We start from the raw sequence: 23,638 nt of genomic DNA, 5'->3' as shown, positions 1-23,638 counted from the left end.
GCCCTGCAAACGACACATGTGAATTTTTCGCATGACGTTTGGGTCTAAGTGGTGTGGGAATGTGAGGACACAGCAAATCTTTGACTGAGGGCCAATGGCAATTTTCAGCAACAGGGTATAAGGCACAGCTCTCACAGTGGGATAAACTTGCGTTGTTTTGCATTAAAGCAGAGGAAGTCCTCAGATTCACTCCCTGGCCTTTCCACTTAATAGGGCAGGGTAGCAGAGCTCTACCTGAGATTCTGAAGATCTGTTTCTGCCACTCAGAACAGATAGTACTGTCCTCCACAGACAGGGCCAAACACTCTAGGGTCAGCCCTGTCCACAGACTCATTAGAAGGTGTATCATGAATATTCTGTGAATTTAGGGGAAGGTATTTGTGAATACCTTAGGGGGTTGGACTAGTTGACCCTGGAGGTCCCTTCCAACTCAATTATTCTGTGAATGTACTTCAAACATATGCTCAAGATGTTATCAGGAATGTGCTTCAAAAGCAGCCTTGCGTGTCAAAATGCTCCTCCATATGGGGATGTGCTAAAACAAATGGCAAGAATGCCCATAGAGGGTGGTAATCTACACAGTCACCCTGCAATCCAGCCCCAGAGGCTGGCATTTTGCCCTGCCCCCTGCCAACACCTGTGCCAGTCCCAGGGGTTGGCAATATACCCTTCCCCCTGGCAATCCCATTCCAGGAGACTTGTAGGTGACTTTCCTGGAAAATCCATTCCACATTTTTATTGCAGCCGTTTTAGTGCTTCAGTGTATTTCAGTGTAGCCCATGCAAGTCAACTGGCAATCTTGTCTCCCATTAGATCCAATGGGCAATCCAGCCTCTCCCCTTGTTTCCTAAGGGAAATCTTGTCATTCGTTTTTAGTACATCCCCTCCATAAGAACAGAAACTTTAAAAACAAAACAAAAAGAACCTGCACACAGAAAGAAGCTAGACTTCAAGAAGAAAGCAAATCTTTGACATTATAACGAGATTTCCATCAGTATGTCCCTGACCAAATCTGTAATTTAGGTAAAGTTGCAAAATATTTTATAATTTGCAGATAATGAAGATTACAATTAACTGATAAGTTGTTTAAGTTTGAACAAAACCAGTCTTGAGAGAAGAACATTCACAGTTGTACAACTGTCTATTACTAAAAAAAAAACTAATCACAACCTTAAAAGGGGGAAGGTTGTAGGGCTACCCTTGAAGCCCCTGCTGCATGAACCCTGCACTGCTGGGGTGCATATCAGCTGCCTAAACAAGGTTAAGGGGGACCACGAGTTTCCTTTTATATTCGCGGCGACCTCTCTATGAGCCTCCCATGCACGGGTGCGTGGGGAAGGGAGAGGTGTCCATAACTTGCAAGCATAGAAACAGGACGGGGGGGGGGGGAGAGACTGGCTTACTCACATGGGCTCCAAGGTTTTGCTGAGCCAGGATTTCAGCGCCTCGAAGTTTTCAATGATCATTTTAACCACCATCCAGAGCGGCCCGAGCCCCCGCCTCCCCCAGGCAGCAATGGCAGAGGTGGCAGCCAGGGCCCGGGGCCCAGGCCAAGAAAGGGGCGGGGACGGCACCAGGGACTGCTCGGCAAGCGGCTCGCGCGGGGAAGCCTCGCACGCAAGCGGGCAGCCGAGCCCGGCCCTGCCAAAGCTGTGGTCCTTTTCTCCGCCTCCCCGTTCTTCCCCCTCGGCCTCTTTTCCCCGCAAGGCCTCAACCAGCCGCCCACCAACGACGGGGCTTCCAAAGCTTCGCTTCCCCCACTCCCGCACAGCCGCCGCCGCTGCCAGAACAACTAAGATGGCGATGGGGAAATGTCGCGAGGGTTGAGGAAATCTCGCGGGGGGCAGGCGCGAGAGAAAGGGACGGGAAGGGGGGGAAAGCGGAGGACTTCTGGAGCTCGGGCTCGCCGGAGAGGAGCGCGCGGGCGGCTGAGGGAGGGAAGTTCGGGCTCCGTTCTGTAGTTACGCGTTTTAGGGTAACTGGCTGTGGGCCTTTTTCATCCCTCGCCATACCGTTGAGTCCAGTGGCGCCTTTTAGACCAGGGGCGGCCAAACTTGCTTAACATAAAAGGCACATCCAAGGCTTTTTTGGTAGAAAAAGTCCAGCAGGGACTTATTTGCATATTAGGCCACACCCCCTGATGCCAAGCCAGCCGAAACTGGTTATAAAAAGCCCTGGGCACATCAAATACACATCAGATGTTTGAGGGCCACAAGAAAGGAAGGAAATAGATGGGGAGGTGAGAGGTGGAAAGAAAGCAACTAACTTTACATGCATTCTCCAAGCTGCCAGCTGACTTGACTTGGGAGAAGGGCTCTAAAGAGGCAAATGTCTTCTCCAAGCCAGCCAACAGGGTGGTGGGGGCTTTGAAAGTAACAGTGAGGAAGGAAGGAAGGAAGGAAAAATAGAGGGAGAGGGAAAGAAGTGGAAAGAAAGCAACTTATATTTATATGCATGCTTGGAAAAGTGATTTGAAGAGAGAAAAATGCCTTCTCCAAGCTGGCCGATGAGGTGTTGGGTTCTTCAAGAGCCATACGATATGTGTGGAAGAGCCACATGTGGCTCCTGAGCCACAGTTTGGCCACCCCTGTTTTAGACCAACACGTGTAATTCTGGGTGTAAGCCCGGGTTGGCCAAACTGTGTCTCGGGAGCCACATATGGCTCTTTCACATATATTGTGTAGCTCATGAAGCCCCCACTGCCCTATTGGCCAGCTTGGAGAAGGCATTTCTCTCTTTAAATCACTTTGCTAAGCCAAGCCAACTGGTGGCTTGGAGAATGCATTTAAAGTTAAAGTTGCTTTCCTTCCTTCCACTCTCAAACATCTGACATTCAAGTCTTTCAGCTCTCAAACATTTGACATTTATACTGTTACATTACTCTTACATAAAGCAAGTTTGGCCATCCTTCATATAAGCTTTTGTGTGCATGCACAACTTCAGCCAACAATGCAGGCCGAAGAAACTGATGTGGTGGAAAGTGCTGTCCAATCACTGATGGATGGTCACCCGGAAGAGTTTTCAAGGCAAAAGAGGTTCAGAGGTGGTTTCCCATTGCCTGCTTCTGCCTCCTGACTCTGGTATTCCTTGGTGGGCTTCCATCCACACACTAGCCAGGGCAAACCCTGCTTCGCTTCTGAGCTCTGACCAAATCGAACTAGCTAGGGCTGTCCAAGCCCCAGAGCCAAAACAAGGGCAAGTAGCCCTGGTGACTGAGGAGAACCTCCAAATTCGGAGGCACTAATGCTCTGAATCCCAGAGCCGGGAGGCAACATCAGGGGAAGGCTCTATGCCCTGATGTTGGCCATCCAGAAGAAGTGGTTGGCCACTGTGTGAGACAGGATGCTGGACTAGATGGACCACTGATCTGATCCTTCAGGGCTCTTCTTATGTTCTTAATAGCCTTGTGTGCACAAGGCTGAGGGGGTGTAGAAAATGTATATGATGAGTAACATAAATATTGTGTCACTACTACTATTATTATTTAGGTATTTACATTTTTACCAATATAACTACCATGAAAGTATAGGGGGCAGAAGTAACTAGTTATATCTTCGCTAAGTGATTTCTGTGACTATCACAATGCCATCTTGAGCTGAATTGTTCCTGTCTCAGATCCTCAGCTTTCAATGGACTGGTCGAGCAAAAGCAGCTATTATTAGGGTTGACTGCAAATGGGTTTTATTTATTTATTTAAATGTATAGTCTGCCCTTTCCCATAGTGGGCTCAGAGCAGATTCCAACATGATAAAAACAACTAAAAACCAACAATAAAACAAACAGGTAAACAATAGAGCAGTTGAACAGTTAAAACAAATTAAGAATTTTAAACAGTTAAGCCATTAGCTCAGATTTAATAGTTTAAATCAGCCATTAGCTAATTTAAGGCAGCATGGATGGTGTGGACACATAAATTAAGACATACTTGAACACAGACCTGGGATTTCTTATATGATGTAAAAGCTACCAGTTTTAGCAAAATTCCCCAGGCATTGTGGGTGTAAATAAGTGGTTTTTCATACCATGTAAGCTGCCTGACTCAGTGGGGATTTGAACCCTGGTCCCCTTAGACATTTCCCTAGGGATGGTCATGGGATGAATGAGGGTCAGTCAATGGAAGCTCAATCCAGATGAGACTGAGGTGCTGCCTCTCAGTGTTAAAGCTGCTTCAGGACTGAGGAGTCAGTTTGTCCTGAAGAGGGCTACACTCACATCCTCTGAAACAACAGGTTCATAGCCTGGAGGTACAGTTGGATTCTGTCCTACAGTTGGAGGTCCAGATCTCCTCTGTGCTATATTTTGCCCTTTATCAGTTTTAGCTGATACACTGTCTACAGCCATTCCTCGAAAAGCATGATCTGGCCATGGTGATCTATGCTTTGATTAGATCCAGGATAGATTTCTGCAATGTCCTTTAAATGGAGCTGCCTTTGAAAACAGTCCAGAAACTTCATGTTGTCCAAAATGCAGCAGGGACGGATGGTATCACCCCAGTAATGGAAGATCTGTACTGGCTGCCCATTTGTCTCTGGAAGCACTGCAAAGTGCTGGTTCTTACCTATAATACCCTAAATCAGGAGTGTCAAACATGCGGCCCGGGGGCCAAATCTGGCCCCTGAGGGCTCCTATCAGGTCTGTGAGCAACTGGCTGTCATCTGCTTCCTTCTCCCTCTCACTTCCTTCTGCATAACAGCTTGCTTTGCAAGGCTTGCTCAATCGCATAGGAGCTACAGAGCAAAACCTCTGTTTTCTCCATTGCCTGAGGCTCCTCCCTTGGGGAGGAAAGAGGGGGAGGGAGAGCTTGCTTTGTCAGGCTCTCTCAGTCACACAGCAGAGCTGGTTCTTAATTTATACGGAATGGTAGAGCCTTCCACAGTTGCACAAGTGATCGCTCTGACCTGTAGTTTAAGAATCTAACAAGCCCAAGTGACCACTTGTGCAACTGTGGAAGGTTTTATTATCTACCAGAGCTTATTTGTCTTGCTAAATAATTCCTTGAGCACTATGTTTGAAGGACTTGTGTTTTGTAGGGTGGACTTGTTTAATGAGGTGTGGATTGAGTAACTTACCAGGACTTTGCTACTGCTGGAGACATAGGATTTGAACATTTTATATTAATAGAGTAATTGCATATAAATTCACATTTACTGTTGTACAATACATATAAAGTTCACTGTGATATAAGATATTGAATTGTATGAGGAATGCATTTTCCTGTGTTTTATATAGCTGTGTACTGTGTTCACACAGGAGCCAGTTTTGCTATTGATTCAAATAAGGCCAAGGTATACACAGGGATGTGGCATTTAAATGTACCAATGGGCTACATGTGTATTCCCCCAGGGGTTCAGGGAACCAGCTCAGGGGGGAAGGCTTAAATTCCCCGTCTAGAAGAGAGAAGCGACAGATAAGAAGGATCTCCTCAGCATTAAGGGGCCTTGAATGAAATGATGAATATGATGAGCATATAAATAATATAGAATGATAAGCTGATAAGAAAGAAGCAAACACCTGGCATGGCTGCACTGAAAAAAACAGTTGCAATACCAGTATCCACCTATTATGATTGAATAAATTTTTGCTGTAATGAATATTAATACTCATGAGAGATAAAGTAATCTATAATCTTAGCCGTTTGGGGGTCACATATCATGTCCACATTTCCACTCACTTGTTTTACCTTATGCTTGTAATTAGGTTTCCAGCAGACCTGGAGAAAACTGTGTTCTGTTCCTTTAATAGAGGCTTAATATGCGGAAATAGGCAGTTTAAGTTCTTCATGGGATTGAGGGAAATAACATCGCCTTGTAAACAACATCCTATTAATCCTCAATTAAAGGAACAGGATTTTTCCCCCTTTCTGCACACATGACAATCCTGTTTGTAATACATGAAGCATTGCTCTTTGAAAAACAGTTTCCAAGTTTTTCTTCCAAGGGTTAAGCACCACATTTCTCACTTCTCCTCTCGCTTTGGCCCCTTCTCAACGCTATTTTTCTTTATGAAAGGAAGGAGGAATCCATATGTATGTTTGCAAGGAAACTATGAATAAGTTTTAAAGATTAAGGGTCCATGAAGGATAGGGCTGCCAGGCCCAACTCAAGAAATATTGGGGACTTTGGGGGTGGAGCCAGGAAACTTTGGGGGTGGAGCCAGGGGCAAAGGCATGACAAGCACAATTGAACTCTGAAGGGCCCTCAAGAGCCCCAGTTACCCACAGATCTATTCTCCATTATACCTTATGGGAATTGGTCTCCACAGGGTATAATGTAGTGCTCAGCAGACATTCAAACCCTCCTCCATGCTTTCTGATAACCCTGAAGCAGGAGGAGGGTGTCCAGACTGGGAGATCCCCTGCCCCCTACTGGGGATTGGCATCTCTAATACGGAAGGATCATGAGGGAGACATATAGTGGGGGGATACCCCCCCAACACCCCATCCCCCCACAAACACCAGTGCAATAGCAGGGGGCTACTGAACTCTACTGTTGTTAGGTTTTTGAGCTTATTGTTCATAAATCTGTACACTTGTGATGGCTCAGGAGTCAAAGGTGAAACCACTAGACTCATGATCAGTGCCCATAGAGAATGAAAAGGGGGAAATATTCTACATACCGGGGATAGATGTGAGCTGACAACCATGGGGGTAGGTTCTCCATGTTCATGGAATGCAGAGAGATCCATAGCAACACATTTAAACCCTTAACTGCTTAAACCATTGTTTGTAGAATGCCACGACAGTGCATGGAACTTGATGTTGGGATGGAACATGACATCAAGATGGGCTGTGGAGATCCTGGAGCGGCTGAGGGGTGAAGACTGGGTTTGACCAGATCCATCTGGAGGCTGGGCTGTCTTTCCTCTGTGAAAATGGGCACAAGAGGAATTTGCCCGTCTAGTATAGGACACAGGCAAGATGAAGGGCAGGTACGGCATTTTCCTTGATTACAATAAGCATCCCGAGGAGAACCATGATAATTTTGCATTAAAATAATAGGAGTCAAAGAGAACAATCTCTAGCCTATAGAATTTTGAGCTTGTTTCCTCAAGTTTCGTGGAAAGGAATTACCGTTTTTTTGGAAATGTGAAAACATTTTGTGTCATTTTTTTTCCTATCAGGCAACTTATAGGGTGATTTCAAATTCAAGACCAATTTTTTTAAATTCCAAAACTCAGAATCTTGATAATAGGATTATGCAGGCCTTGAATTCAGCAGGAGCTCACAGGAGCTCAGCTCCTGAACCTGAGGGTTCCCGCTCCTTCTCTCCACCTACCCTGTCCATTAAATAGTAGGTGCCGTTGCATAACAATCCCTGGATTAGGAAAGCGGGCAGCCAGCCAGTCACCAGGAACTTTGCCACACACCCAGCAGCCCTCATTAATCCCTGGTGAAGCCCACACCACCCTTTCTTCACTTCTTATGTGATTTTGGGTGGCAGATGGCTTGCTGGCCTTTTGACTCTGGAGGGTGGGGCAAGGAGAGCCCCAGGTGAGCAAGGCCTGTTTGGGCTGGCTGGATCTCTAGCCAGCCTAAGCAGGCCTCACTCAACCAGAGCTCTGCTTTCTTGCGTCAGGTTGCTTTTGGCTGGTGGGGGGATGACATATGCTAATGAGTTATGCTAGTGAGCTCCACCATCTATTTTTCTACAAAACGACCCCTGGGATTATGCAGATATTTGTGGCCTTGTTGGGACTCGTGTTGTTGAATAAGAGATCTTGGAAGCAACATTCCTCTTGGGTGCCTCCAAGTGGGACCTGGGAATCCCCTGGAATTACACCTCATCTCTAGACTACAGAAATCAATTCCTCTGGAGAAATTGGGTGCCTTGGAGGGTGAATTCCATGGTATTGTGCTCCACGGAGGTTCCTGTCCTCCCCCAGGCTCCATTCTAGACCTAGCAACCCTACCCCTCCATCCCCTGACAGTAGCCAAGGAGACCCAGCAACCCTACTTTGGGCATAAAATAATTTTTTTCACAAATTCAGATTGTATATTTTTGAGTTTTAACTCTTTTGTTAAAATCTTCAGTTTCACTTTTTAACGAATCTCCTCTCCTCTTAGATCTTTCTGGCATGACCTCTAAGATGTCAGCATGAGATTTTACACTGCATTTTACTATTCCCAGCACTGCTTGATCTTAGTGGGTACTTCTTGTCATTTCCCATTCTCTCCTTGTGGCATGATGTGGGCTGCTCAGCAATTTGTTTCCATGAGGGCCACTTTGAGATACTGGATGGCAGGTCAAGAACCATCCCCAGTTGCCAGAAAGGAGTTTCCAGTCAACCCATGGCCAGAATAACTCTATTGCCCCACATACCTTTGGGTCAGATAGTTCTTGAAGATACTGGAGTTGGTGTTGGAGCCATCACTTGCTTTATCTCTACTGCGGGGGGAGGGGGAATTATCAGGCATAAAGTGCCCTCACAGTTAGATTAAAGCTATTTTGTAAAATATTTAACTACAGCAAACTTATTTTCTTGCCCCTTTCTGTCGTTTCATTAATCAGAGCTGCTTTCTCAAGATCATGTTTGTTGACGTGGTAGCCCTCACAGTCATGATAAAATATGCAGGACCATCCCTGCCACTAGGCAAACTAGCCTTCTGAGGACACCAAATTGGTTGCCCCCCATGTAACTGGCTCGAGGTTGACTCAGCCTTCCATTCTTCCGAGGTCAGTAAAATGAGTACCCAGCTTGCTGGAGGGAAAGTGTAGATGACTGGGGAAGGCAATGGCAAACCACCCCATAAAAAGTCTGCTGTGAAAATGTTGTGAAAGCAATGTCACCCCAGAGTCAGAAAAGACTGGTGCTCGCACAGGGGACCTTTCTTTTTTCCATGTAACTAAATGATGTTATCATTGCTGGGGGGGAGGGGAACCAGAAGTTAGCCTTGCCTAGGGTGCCAGACAGTCTAGGGATGGCCCTGAAAGTATGCATTTTACCTACAGTTTCATTCAGGATATGTGGTGGTGATTTTGATCTTGTTGACTGTGCACAAGAGAAAACTGATATAGTGCTTATTAACTTGGGCACCATGTCCTTCCTTCCCTCCCACCCTCCTTCCTTCCTTAGAATCATAGAATCATAGAGTTGGAAGGGACCTCCAGCGTCATCTAGTCCAACCGCCTGCACAATGCAGGAAACTCACAAACACCTCCCCCTAAATTCCTCCCTCCCTCCCTTCTGCATTTGCTCATTGCTTCAGGCCATCTGTTCGTAACTCCTTTCTAAAAAGGTAGTCCCCTTCTAGAAAAGTATTAGGTTTCTTTTCTCGGCTGCTCTTACAGTCCCACCAGAGGGAGCTCAAACATTGTTGTTCTGAGCTCCCTTCCTCCTGTTTGGTTGCCCTGTAATGTTTGTCTTAAAGAATGAAGTGTCTTTTCCCATAGTAATGGAGGAAAAGCTCAGAATTGAACAAAATGGTAAAGCTGAAACATTCTGGGCTTTTGGAAAGAAAAATCTAAAAAAAAAATTAGTGTAATTAAGGTATATAGAGTGCTTTAAGAAAAGTGGCTAAGAGAGCATCTGAAACAAAAACACTGCACAGCTTCAGAAGAATGTGCCACATTCATCTCAAATCCTAGTGCTTTCTAAAGCTGTCTAGCATATGCGTATTGAGCATAAGAATGTCAGCTGGCAAACCTCATGGCAGACTTCCGCTCTGAGATAAACCATAGAGTTTTGGCTGAATCCTAGAGTGTCACCTCAATATAATAATGACACTTCTGTTTTTTTGCCTATGGTGAAGTACCATGATGCAGTTGTCCCCACTCACCACCCCATTTTTCTCCCATCGGCCTTGGAAGCACTAGTGGGAAACAGGGAAGCAAGTGGTGGGGTCGAGCCCCTAGTGGTTGGGTGGCCCTCCATTGGGGAGAAGGTGGTAAAGTAACTAAACGGGCTGGAGAAACTCTGCAATGGGTTTGTTGTGGCTTTGGAAGAAACGCTGACGCATCTGAGCTGCACCGATGAAAGCCTAATTCTGATATTATACATTCATTTTGCACTGAACAGACCACCTTTCTTTGGTCATTCATCATTCTAAGGACTAAAAATCTCTGAAAAGGTTATTGCCCAGTAAATCTGAAATCAGAACCACTTGGTTGGAGTGACCTAAATATATAGTCCAGATAAAAATAGAGATTAGCACCTGACGGAGGGTTTCTCTGAGGAGATGATACCTTCTATAAATACACAAAGATACATGCAGATTAGGCTAATCTTGCCAAGGAGGTGCCTCGTGAAAAGAACAACATTGTGGCTACAAGGCAGGTGGGATTAATTAAAAAAAATGTCCCAAGTGAACTGCAGTTTTTATATGAAATTAATACAATGCAATGCTGTTGTTATCTAGGTTAGGAAATGCCTCTCTGAGAGCCTTACAGAGAGATCCAGAGAAATTGCTAGTTTACAAAATGCTTTACTGCATCAGTTTCCCAGGGGGAGGGGCATGGGGCTGAACCAGGTCTAGGCCCATATTTAGTAACCTGTATTAAATTATTTAAAGATGAAATTATTTATATACTAAGAAACATAAGCAGTCAACAATTCATCATGGGGTTTGAGAAATATATTTTTCCCACTTGCAATAGTCTAAATCTCAGTCAAAGAAAGAGGACTCTACAAGAGGAGAGGAAAGATGTAATGAACTCTTTCGCTGAGACAATTTGAGAAAATATTTCATTTGTGTATGAAAGAAAATATTATACCCCCCCTTGCTTTTCCTCATAATTTCAGCTGAAAGTGTGTGACTGATCCAAGGTCACATAGAATGCTTTGTGGCTATTTGGAAATTTTCTCTGCCCTCCCTAATCTTAGACCAATACTCTTAACAACTATAAAAAGGTAAAGGTAGTCCCCTGTGCAAGCACCAGTCGTTTTCAACTCTGGGGTGACGTTGCTTTCACAATGTTTTCACAGCAGAATTTTTACGGGGTGGTTTGCCATTGCCTTCCCCAGTCATCTACATTTTCTCCCCAGCAAGCTGGGTACTCATTTTACCGACCTCGGAAGGCTGGAAGGCTGAGTCAACCTCGAGCCGGCTACCTGAACCAGCTTCTGCTGGGATCAAACTCAGGTCGTGAGCAGAGGGCTCCGACTGCAGTACTGCAGCTTTACCACTCTCTGCCATGGGGCTCTTAGTTTAACAACTATACCACTCACTTACTATGTACTCAGTACAAGTCTCCAAATGGATTTCAGAATCGAGTAAATACTGGCTTCTCAGATACCCTGGCCTGGAAAATGAGAGCGTTTATTTGGTTGAAGTAGGGTCCAGGACTGGAGAATTGCCTCATTTTCTATATTTGGTGAAGCAACTTTATTTCCTCCCCTTCCATATACAGATGCACAGAGACAAAAAAAGGGCTGCTCCTGTTAAGTTCATGTAAATGTGGCAAAGAATAAAAATGCAGCAAAGCAAATGTATTAGCTTTTAAAAACAGAAACTTTACTTTCTTCTAAAGGGAGGGTTGACTGGGAGTTGAAAAATAACAATACAGGGGAAACTATATCACCCTGTGTGTGACTGGCCCAAATGCTAATGGTGCCATAGAGTTTTTTACCCAAATGCTAGAGCGTCCCCACATGACATGACTGGTACAATTACATCACTTCCAAGTGACATCACTGCTCTCAGCATGTTGGGTGCTGATGGAGCTCTTTGCGGGTGGGGCTCCCCCACTGGCCAATCCTGTGCCAATGGGTTGGAGGCCCCGAAATCAGGGAAAATTCCGCCCCCAGCGGGAGGCTGGGAACTTTACTTAGGATATCATCACTCTCCTCTCCTCCATTTGAGAATCAGGTCAAAGTAGATTTCACAGAAAGGTGTTAAATGGGTGTGTAAAGATACATGCACATGTATGTATGACATTCTCATGCATTAGGTGCTTTGCTACTGGAAACCCCAGTTTTACAATAGTGTTTCCCCCTAGTCATAATATGCAGATTTGGCTAAGCTGCCAGGTTTAGTGCCACTGTGACTGATCAACATACCTACTTTTTGTATCTATGCACTGATTAAATTTCTGTGTCACATTGTATGCTGGTAGTCTGGTTATGACACCCGACATCTTTCTACTAACTACCTTAATCGCAGATTTGACTCCTCTCAGATGTGTGTGCTTTTTGACATACCTCATCCTTGCACACATTGCCTGTTGCTTTCAAGAGATGTAGTACCCTAAGGCAGACACATGCCTCCATTGGAGGGGGGGGGGCGTTTGGTTTTGAAGCCTTCCCCCCCTCCCCATTTCTCACAGCAAGGTGCAAAGTTATAGCTGAGCACTTGAGAAAGGACTGATTACCATTATTCATTTCCTGCTTTCGTCCAAAGACACGTACAAAGTGGCTCAGAATTTATTGTCGAATGCTAGAAGAGAGTCATTAAAGGATCAAAAGATGAAGCCTGCCTGAAAGTCTAATTCGTTATCAGAGCAATGTGTTTCCTTTGCTAATGAGTCACATGAAAAAAAAGGGTGCTGCTGCAGATAAAACGAGGTCAGCATCAGCTCTCATATTTCACACAGGCTCATTGGCAGCAGGCTCATAAAGCTTAACCTGTAAACAATCATAATGGCGAAATGTGTGGGGAGTCCCTCACTAGATACCTAGACACATAATTTAGTCCAAAAGGGTAGCAAGAGCAGGGAGGGGAAGAGGGGGTTTAAATCTCATTCCTGATAGCTACCATAACTGTTCCCACCTGCAGCTGCTATTTTTGCTCCAATGAAGAAAAAAAGGACCCATATCATGTCTATCTCCCCCCCCCCCCCCCCCACAACCATAAAAACAGCCAGGACAATGTGTACATGGAAGAAAAGGTACTTTATCTCTTTCTAAGATCCTCTCCCCTGATCTGGAGGAGGAATGAGGATACTGGATTTATATCCTGCCCTATACTCTGAATCGCAGAGCGGTCACAATCTCTTTTACCTTCTCCCCTCCCACACAACAGACACCCTGTGAGGTGGGTGAAGCTGAGAGAGCTCTTGCAGCAGCTGCCCTTCCAAGGACAACTCCTACGTGAGCTATGGCTGACCCCAGGCCATTCCAGCAGGTGCAAGTGGAGTAGTGGAGAATCAAATCCATTCTCCCAGATAAGAGTCCGCACACTTAACCACTACACCAAACTGGCTCTCAACATCTGTGGCTAAATCAGATGTTGGGAGACTTGCATGTCATTGGCCCTAAGAATCTCCCCAAACCAGTATTTTGTACAGAACAGAAGAAATGTCCTCTTTCTTTCAATATATGAGACCTACCAGCCTAAATCCAGAAATTTATGGTGAACAGATGGCATGAACAGAGACGATGTCTTTCAGGTCTCCATTATCCTAAATCCTCATTGGGCAGGGCCCAGTGATGTCATAGGAGAGGCCCAGCAATCTCATTGGGTGGGGCCTGTTGATGTCACATTAACTAGTATTAACACTGGTACTTCCACACTCTGGTAGGTATATGCCATACTGGCATCTGTGGTTGGTCACAGGCATGTGCCTTTGAACAGATGGACTAGTTACAAGACTAAAGTAAAAACAATATGGACATTTAACTGTGCTAGACAGGGCTTTTTTTAGTAGGAATGCACAGGAACACAGTTCTGGCTGGCTCGGCATCAGGGTGTGTGGCCTAATATGCAAATAAGTTCCTGCTGGACTTTTTGTGCAAAAAAAAAAAAAAAACCAACCCTGGTGCTAGATGTAAAATGTAGTTGAGCTCCTATATAAATGAGCAGCAGTTTTCACATAGAAATCTTGAAAAAGATGCAATACAGCATGTCATCAGCCATCCAGAGAAATGAAGGAGCTTGGTGGAGATGTGATGCCATAGAGTCCACTCTCCAAACCTGCCATTGCCTCCAGGGGAACAAATCTCTGTAACCTGAAAACTGTTGATTCCAGGAGAATTCCAGGCCCTGCCTTAGGGTAGGTAACCCTAAACTATGATGTCATCAGGTCCAAGCAGGGGCCTAGAAGGTTTTTTATAGCATCCCAGTTCTTGTGAATACTTTAGCCTAGGGTTTCCAGACCCCCGCCCCACCCCCGGCCATCAACAGGGGATGGGGGGGTAGAGTTGCCAGATTCAGGTTGAGAAACGGACCTCAGTGGGGTACAGCTCCATAGAGACCACCCTCCAAAGCAGCTGTTTTCTCCAGGGGAACTGATTTCCATAATCTGGAGATAAACTGTAATTCCAGGAGATCCCTAGCTCCCACCTGGAGGCTGGCTTGGGCCACCTGTTGATGGCAAACAGATGCTCAGAAGTGGTTTTTGCAAATGATTGGACATTTTAAAAATTCTGTTTAGCCAGAGTTTCCCAGCAAAGCTCATCTTCCAGCTTCCAAATCTCATTGCTTTCCCAAGCATCTGAGTGCGCCAGAACTGCTTGGAGACAGCAATCTTCTTTCAAGACAGTGCTGTGTGTATATTATACCATGTAGACATGACATTCTCAGAAGAGATAGGAGTGACTCCTGAGACTGTAGCTATGACTTTCCTTAGTAGTCCTTGAGCCTGCCTTAATCTTCTTGTTCCTGATTCAAAACAGTTATCTTTGGAGACAAAGATAGGTGGCTTCTGCAGTCATCACAGTCTCTTATTTACACTGACTGAATATTAAATCATTCACCATTGGTGGTATATAGCATGTACTGTCCTGGTTTGGAGTGCAGTTTCAAGTTTTGAAGCACTCCTACCCCTCAGAAGACATGTGCCAGCCTCAGTACAAAGTTACTTAGCCCTGACAAAAGGTGTTCAGGACAAATTTTGAAGCAACTTTCATTTTATCTTTGCCTTTTAGGCTTGCCAGTCCCCAGATCCGGGTGGGGGTTTGCCTGGTTTTTCCAGCTCCTTCCCACCACCAGCCAACTGGCCAGCAGGGGGAAGCCCCACCCCAACAGCCACCATGTGCTTTCAAACCTTGGTAAGTTTAGAAGAGGCTTGCAACTGTTTATATTTCTGAATCTGTGTGTGCCCTTAAATCTAACAAGAGGAAAGCTGCAAGGCGGTGGGGTGAGCAGACAGAGCCACATCATTCTCAGTCCCTCAGTTTGTTTGGAGAGAACTCCACCCCTCTGCTGTTCTTTTGTTTTCCTAGTAGTCTAAAGAAGTTGGTTGAAATACAACAGATGGTTATATTCAGCAGTGTGAGTAAATTGCCTCAGTGAGATTACAAAAGAGTGTGCTTGCTAACTGTGTTTATTTTGGCTGCAACGTGAGAATGTGTATGTGCATTTTCATTTAGTGGAAGTTTAGCAGCTGGGGAACGAGGAAATGAAGATTGTATTCAGGGGAACTACACTGTTGTACCTTTATTTATTTATTTTATGGAACGGGAAAGTCTCCTGGCTCCACCCCCAAAGTGTTCTGGCTCCATCCCCAAAGTCCCCAGATATTTTCTGTTGGACCTGACAATGCTGTTCCTCCTCTATGTCAGTGCTTTTAACCTTGTATTTTTGATCTTATGGTGTGCTCACTAGGGTTGCCAGGTCTGTGTTGGAACATACCTGAGACTTTGGGGGTGGAGCCAGGAGAGGGTGAGGGTTGGGGAGATGAGGAGCCTCAGCATGGTACAATGCCATACACTATCACTTCCAGCACTTTCTTTCTGCCTAGGGTTATCGGGTTTCAAGGTTGGGCCTGGAGATCCCCCAGAATTATAACTGATATCCAGATTACAGAGGCTGGGTTTTTTTCTGAAGATAATGACTCCTTTGGAGGGTGGGCTTTATGGCAGGGGTCCGCAACATGATGCTCACGTACGTCATGGCACCTGCATACACCTTTCATGGTGTCCACCAAGTGTTTTTAAAAAGCATACAGGGCGATGTGGGGCTTTGGCTTAGCAAGGCTCTTGATTGGCCACTGGAGATTACATTGCTTGTTCAGATTTTTAAAAACATTGCTTTGGCAGCAGCTGCTCCTGTAACACAAGGATCTTCACTATGTGACTTAGGGTAAGCTGCATGTAGCAGCCATTGTATGACAAGCTCCTAGGTCCGGGCAATGGATCCCCCAGTTTTGCAGGCTCTACTCCACCCCCAGCCAGCTGGCTGGCAGGGAAACTCTGCCCCAACCGCTATGATGTGCCTTTTAAATCTTGGCAGGTTTAAAAGAAGCTTGCAAATTCTTTGTGTTTTTGAATGTGTGTGTGTTTTAAATCTCAGCAGGGTTTGAAAGCTGCATGGGGCACGAACAGCCAGAGCCACATGGCTGTCCCTAGTGAATATGTGAGAGAGGAACAGTGCATAGTTCTTCAGTTTGTTTTGCATTCCTTTCAGAAGTTGTTTGTATAGCAAAATGGATAGTAAAGAGATAACTAGAACCTGATTATGGGATGGAGGAAAACTCTGCTCCCTGGACCTCTTTTTCCCTTACATTCATTTTCCTCTGTTAGCTTGAAAAAGCTGGTTGAAATACAGCAGATTGTTACATTCAGCAGCTCCCATGAGTAAAGCGATTGATCATTGTCCCAGTGAGCTCACCATAGTGTGGGCTTGCAAACTGTTTATTTTGGCTGCTTTTTGTGTATGTGTTTACTTTCATTTAGTGGAAGGGTAGCTGCTGGGGAACCCTTTGAAGGGAAAAAAAAGGAGGAAATGAAGACTGTATTCAGGGAAACCACACTGCTGTATTTTGTTTATTTATCTTGGGGAATGGGAAAGTCTCCAGACTCAATCCCCAAAGTCCCCAGGTATTTCCTGAGTTGGACCGGGGAACTCTACAAGCTCTTCCTTTTGTTGCATCCAATTTGTGGCAGCCATTTTGTGGCTTTGCCCACCATGCTGTGTCAGAATTCCACCAGTTCCCACAGGCTTTAAAAGTTTGGAGACCCTTGTTTTATGGTATTATACCTGCTGAGGTCCCTCCCCAGGTCATTTTTCCTGGGGGAATGTGGTGGAACAGAGTTCTAGAACCTCTTCATGGAAACAAGATTCTAAAAAAAAAAAAAAAAGTATAAAAGTTCATGAGGGGCCTATGAACATCTCCTTCATTTCCCTCTTGAGACTTCCAGCACCTCTTAAAAAAAAAGCCCTGTCCCTTCTCTCCCAGAACCCCACCCTTCCCAGGCTCCAACCCCAAATATCCAGGAATTTCACATCCCAAAGTTGGCAAACCTAGTACTGGCCCATACCAGCTTCCTCTCACCCCCATTCCTATCCATCTTATATCCCATGGCAATACCTCAAGCCCTCCCCGCCCCAATGAATAAAGTCTCTGTGTATGAAGGACACTTATCTGGCTATTCTTCAAAACAAACCAAGCCTGCCCACAGAAGTATAAGGGAAGGAAGTGTGTGTACTGTAAACTGACACAATGTACAAATAATATGAAGCATTTGGCAAGGGTCCAACATGGAACAACGCTATACTGAGAAATACTATGAAGGATTGCATTGGAAGCGCATGGAACCAAGCGTGAATTTATGCAAATAGTTGTTTGGTAGAAACCTGTTTTTCTTGCTTACCTGAAAACTGTCTGTGTGGACATCAAGGACAGATCTGACTGGTAATCAGATGCCCACCCAGCTGTCTGCTGTCAACCAAAGAGCTCTGCTAGACTAGATTGGAGGGTGTTCGATTTGCCCTTTCAAGTAATCCTGCTGTGGAGATCCTTGGAAGCGGATAGTCTTCCCCCAAGGAATGTCCTGGCTTAAGAGTGGGTATCAGGCTTTCTGTGTGTTGCTTTTAAGGTTTGAAAAATTCTGCTTGTTAAAAAAAATATCTAATTGACAAAAGTGATATAACACTATAGTAGGGAAACAGCTATATTGTATGCATGTCTCTTTAGCTCATAGTAGCAAAGCTTTTATTTTCATACAATTAAAATAATGGAACTGGTACTTTCAGGACCCGCCCTGTCACTAGGCAAACTAGATGATTGCCTAGGGCGCTGGCCTTCTGGGGGTGCCACCCATGTGACTCAGTGATATTATCAGTGTGGGGGAAGGGGCACCAGAAGTTAGTCTTATCTAGGGTGTCAGACGGTCTAGGGACGGCCCTGGGTACTTTGCTTTCTGCTGTAGTAGACACATTCTTAGCTGGGAAATGTTTAGTTCTTAGTAGGAAATCTTATGCATATTTGCTTTAGGTTCTGTCTCCCGGCATTCAGTGGGATGTCCTGTGAAAATATGCATAGGGTTGTTAGATTATGTTCATTGTAATCAATATGTTATTTATTAATCTATTAATCTTATATTAATACTGACGATTAATTAAGACAATTGTGCTGCATCTGCAGAACAGGCTGAAGAGAATCCATGACATCCGAGAATAAATAATTACATTTCAAATAATAAGCAGAGTTTTTTAAAAAACGAAAATGTGGTCCAATTAATTGGCATACTTTCAAAGTATTTTTATTAGCTAATTAACCAATTAATTTACTAACTTTTGTAGCACCATGATTTTCCTTTGAGATTCGGGTACTTAATTAGCCATGTAGTTCTTTAGCCCAGCCTCTGCAAACAGATGGCAAATAGCTCCTAAATTTTGTTATGTTGAGATGAGGAAAGAGGCTGCATTAGAATTGGGGGACTTGGAAGGTTCCTTGCCTACCCCTGAGGAACAATACATGGCCTTCTGGATCTGGAATATAATTTCTCATGTTTCTTATTTATCATATTCTTAGCTAGCTATCAGGTTGGACGTCCGAACCTATCAGGTTATGTGCCATCTCACAATGTATCCTTGTTGTAACATGTTCCTGTAATATATTTCAGAATACAGTTTTGCTAAACAAATGTTTCTAGCTTGTCCATCAAGGAAGTCTAACCATTTTTGGAATGCACTGATGCAGGGTGTGTTTTTTTTGTTGTTGTTGCAGGAACTCCTTTGCATATTAGGCCACACACCACTAATATAGCCAGTCCTCCTGGAGTTTACATTAGGCCCTGTACTAAGAACCTTGAAAGCTCCAGGAAGATTGGCTACATCGGGTGTGTAGCCTAATATGTAAAGGAGTTCCTGCTACAAAAAAGCCCTGCACTGATGTATATTCACTGACATAAAACAATTATTTTTGAACATATTTTGTCAGGCAGTAGTATGAAACGAATTTTAACAAATCTAAGAGGCGCATTTTGAACGGAGTTCTCTCCTATCCTCACGAAGCTTGAGACAACCACATTGTTGTTATTAACACATTATCCCATCTGCTTCTCTAACTCAGGCAACCAAATGATGTGGCGCAGGGGGAGGAAATGCACCACGTGATGATGTCTCAACACAGCAAAGTGATCTTAAACGTTATAGACAAGATATACAGAGGATGCCCTGCTACCTTTCCCCAACTACAGGACAGCTAATTGGCCATTGTGTAAAAAGGGATGCAGCCACATGGGATAAGGATTAGACTATAGAGTTGCCAGATACCACCCCTCCAATGAGGGATGAGGGGGCAGAGTTGCCAGATGCAGGTTGGGAAATTCCTGGAGATTTGGGGGTAGAGCCTGGGGAGGACAGAGACCTCAGTGGGGTACAAGGCCACAAAATCCACCCTCCAAAGCATTCATTCTCTCCAGGGGAACTGGTCTCTAGTAGGGTTGCCAATCCCTAGGTGGGGGCAGGGGATCCCTCGGTTTGGAGACCCTCCCCCCGCTTCAGGGTCATCAGAAAGCAGGGGGAGGGGAGGGAAATGTCTGCTGGGAACTCTATTATTCCCTATGGAGATTTATTCCCATAGAAAATCATGGAGAATTGATCTGCGGGTATCTGGGGCTCTGGGGGGGGGCTGTTTTTTGAGGTACATGCACCAAATTTTCAGTATAGCATCTAGTGCCTCTCCCCAAAATCCCCCCCCCCAAGTTTCAAAAAGATTGGACCAGGGGGTCCAATTCTATGAGCCCCAAAAGAAGGTGCCCCTATCCTTCATTATTTCCTATGGAAGGAAGGAATTGAAAAGGTGGGCCGTCCCTTTAAATGTGATGGCCAGAACTCCCTTTGGAGTTCAATTATGCTTGTCACAGCCTTGATCTTGGCTCCACCCCCAAAGTCTCCTGGATCCACCCCCAAAGTCCCCAGATATTTCTTGAATTGGATTTGGCAACGCTAGTCTCTTGTCTGGAGATGAGCTGTAATTCCAGTGGATCCCCAGGATCCACTAGGAGACTGGCATTCCTACATTGGAATGTTTGACATTGTTCCTACTCAACCTTCATGGTACTTAAGTCTATATAATGATTATACACTGGAGAAGTTCTGGAGTAGCTGCAACGGCAAGAAACTGTTGGCTGAGACTTGCCGTGGTACTTGGAGGCTGTTATTGAGTGGATGAGGATAAAAGATGAAGACTGAATCTATAAAATCACAATGCTGGTGGCAGATCTAGAGGAGTGGATCTTATGAGAAGGCCATGCAACCCGGGAAGGATCAGACATACAACTGGCAGATACATCAGTATCTATTGCCTGCAATACTTCTCATCATCTTCATCTGATACCCAGCAGGCCTTGAATTCAACAGGAGTTCACAGGAGCGCAGCTCCTGAACCTTTCTGAGGGTTCCACCTCTTCCTCCCCACCTACCTTATCCATTGAATAGTAGGTGCAACTGCATAACAACTCCTGGATTAGGAGAGCAGGCAGCCAGTCAGCCACCAGGAGCTTTGCCACGCCCCCAGCAGCCCTCATTAACCCCTGGATAAATTCACGCCACCTTTCCCCACTTCTAATGTGATTTTGGGTGGCAGGTGGCTTGCTGGCTTTTTGACTGGGGGGGGGGGATGGCCAAGGAGAGCCCCAGGTGAGTGAGGCCTGTTTGGGCTGGCTGGCTCTCTAGCCAGCCCAAGTAGGCCTTGCTCATCTGGGGCTCTCCTTTCTTATATCAGGTTGCTTTTGGCTGGTGGGGGGACCAGCATATGCTAATGAGTTATGCTAATGAGCTCCACCACCTATTTTTCTGTACCCTAGCCATTCTTTCCCCTAGAGGACAGAGTTCAGGCTCTGTTTACCCAAAACATGGGACTGTCATAAGAAAACTAGTCCAGTCAGTAGCTTCCCTTCCTCTAGTAATGAAAACATATATTCACACTGTGTGTTTCTGCGCCTTCCTGCCTGCAGTGGTTGATGATGAAGAACAAAAGCAGAAAAAAACAGTAGCTTGGTCCATTCCCACATGTTATTGGGAGATGGAAGAAGAAGGAATCTGACACAAGCCTGAGGTTTTGAGTAAAAGCCTGAAAAGCAGTTCCCTTTTCTCTCATGCTTTTGCAGACTTTATAATTGACTAGGTATTAAAATAATGACCTCACCTCTCAGTTTTGTTATTAAAGTAAATAAGGGCCTATTAAAAGCCATGTAAAAGCAGAATAGCTGCCACGTACATATTAATAAACCCACAGAGGAGAACTGAAGCCAGCAAGAAAAGTGGGTGTGGCGGGAGAAGCAAAATCTATCTAGTCATCAAAAGCTATCCGAAAAGGCCTTGCCTTTTCTGGATACTGACAGCACAGTAAGGGAGTGAGGGGAACTTCCCTTAGAGCAGTGGTTCCTCACCATATTGTATATTGAAAAACCTGGATCCCACCATGATAGAAACAAAAAACCCTTCCTTTCCAAGAAGGGCTTTTATATATTTAGGAGCATTCAGTTATTAGTGTTCTTTATTATTTATCATATGGCAAAGTTACACCAAGAAATATACAGCAATATATAGGTGTTAGTTACTAGTATGCCACAAAGTCACAGATGGATAATCGGTGGCAAGTAGAGTCAGAAAGAGGCAGCACATCACCCTTACAGGTATACATGGAGACTGAAGGAGAGTGAATTCTGCAGACCCGGGGAACGCAAAAGCAGCTGGGTGGCATGTGTGCTCCAAGGAGCCTGCATTCCCTTGTGGAAGGCAGGCTCTGAGGAGTGCACTTAGCTGTAGGGCACCCCCATAGGTCAGGTGGTGCCCTAGGCAGCCGCCTATCTGGCCTACTCCCAAGGGATCTAAAGGGATCTGTTGAGGCTGGGTGAGTGGGTGTCAACGTGGCAGATGAGGTTCAATGTGGCCAAGTGCAAAGTAATGCACATTGGGGCCAAGAATCCCAGCTACAAATACAAGTTGATGGGGTGTGAACTGGCAGAGACTGGCCAAGAGAGAGATCTTGGGGTCATGGTAAATAGCTCACTGAAAATGTCAAGACAGTGTGCAATTGCAATAAAAAAGGCCAACGCCATGCTGGGAATTATTAGGAAGATAATTGAAAACAAATCAGCCAGTATCATAATGCCCCTGTATAAATCGATGGTGCGGTCTCATTTGGAATACTGTGTGCAATTCTGGTCACCGCACTTCAAAAAGGATATTATAGCATTGGAAAAAGTGCAGAAAAGGGCAACTAGAATGATTAAAGGTTTGGAACACTTTCCCTATGAAGAAAGGTTAAAACGCTTGGGGCTCTTTAGCTTGGAGAAAGATCAACTGCGGGATGACATGATAGAGGTTTACAATATTATGCATGAGATGGAGAAAGTAGAGAAAGAAGTACTTTTCTCCCTTTCTCACAATACAAGAATTCGTGGGCATTCGATGAAATTGCTGAGCAGTCAGGTTAGAACGGATAAAAGGAAGTACTTCTTCACCCAAAGGATGATTAACATGTGGAATTCACTGCCACAGGAGGTGGTAGCAGCTACAAGCATAGCCAGTTTCAAGAGGGGGTTAGATAAAAATATGGAGCAGAGGTCCATCAGTGGCTATTAGCCACAGTGTGTATATGTGTGTGTGTGTATATATATATATATATATATATATATATATATATATATATATATATATATATATATATATATATAATTATATATATATAATTATATATATATAATTTTTTTGGCCACTGTGTGACACAGAGTGTTGGACTGGAAGGGCCATTGGCCTGATCTAACATGGCTTCTCTTATGTTCTTATGTGTGCTCCGAGAAAGGCTTTGAGGAGTGTGCTTCCCTTTGTGGAAGGCAGGCTTTGAGGAGTGCACTTAGCCGTAGGGCACCCCCATAGATCAGGGGGTGCCCTAGGAAGCCGCATATCTGGCCTACTCCCACACACCACCTGTAGTCAAACAAGCTGGCTTAAAACATCAACCATTTATTTGCAAGGGGACTCTTGCAACTAACAACTACAGCTAATATACAAAACTGGAAACTGAAACGAGCTCCATTCCCTAGAACCAAACTAAATCACACGGATATTAAGGGGAGGGGGAGGGCAGACCTATATACCCATATACCAGGGGTGGCCAATGGTAGCTTTCCAGATTTTTTTTGCCTACAACTCCCATCAGCCCCAGCCATTGGCCATGCTGGCTGGGACTGATGGGAGTTTTAGGCAGAAAACATCTGGAGAGCTACCGTTGGCCACCCCTGCTATATGCAATAAATATACCACACGCATAAGACAAAAATTTCGGTTCCTTAATTTTGATGTAAGCAGAGAGTTGATAACGGGGGCCAGATGAGCTTATCTAGGGAGGGCCACAGCTGGTGAAATGTCTGAAGCTGCTTAAGTTCAAACCATGGACAACACCGTGGCATGTATTTTCAGGGACAGACAGGAGTGGCCCTAGATCAAGGGCGGCCAAACTTGCTTAACATAAGAGCCACATAGAATAAATGTCAGATGTTTAAGAGCTGCAAGATGTTAGATGTTTGAGGG

At 44.9% G+C, this 23,638-nt stretch overlaps 1 protein-coding gene across 1 annotated transcript in view; it reads right to left on the bottom strand.

Annotated features, from left to right (window-relative positions):
- Positions 1 to 1,583, bottom strand: part of RBM26 (RNA binding motif protein 26) — a 65,983-nt gene extending 64,400 nt beyond the window's left edge. Inside the window, exon 1 of the mRNA XM_060233632.1 lies at positions 1,408 to 1,583. Coding sequence (XP_060089615.1) covers positions 1,408 to 1,478 — 71 coding nt within the window. The 5' untranslated portion in view covers positions 1,479 to 1,583. The remainder of the gene's footprint in view (positions 1 to 1,407) is intronic.
- Between the last annotated feature and the right edge of the window lie 22,055 nt (positions 1,584 to 23,638).

This window comes from Heteronotia binoei, chromosome 3 (assembly GCF_032191835.1).
Source record: "Heteronotia binoei isolate CCM8104 ecotype False Entrance Well chromosome 3, APGP_CSIRO_Hbin_v1, whole genome shotgun sequence".
Taxonomy (NCBI): domain Eukaryota; kingdom Metazoa; phylum Chordata; class Lepidosauria; order Squamata; family Gekkonidae; genus Heteronotia; species Heteronotia binoei.
This window is presented reverse-complemented; position numbering and strand designations above follow the sequence as displayed.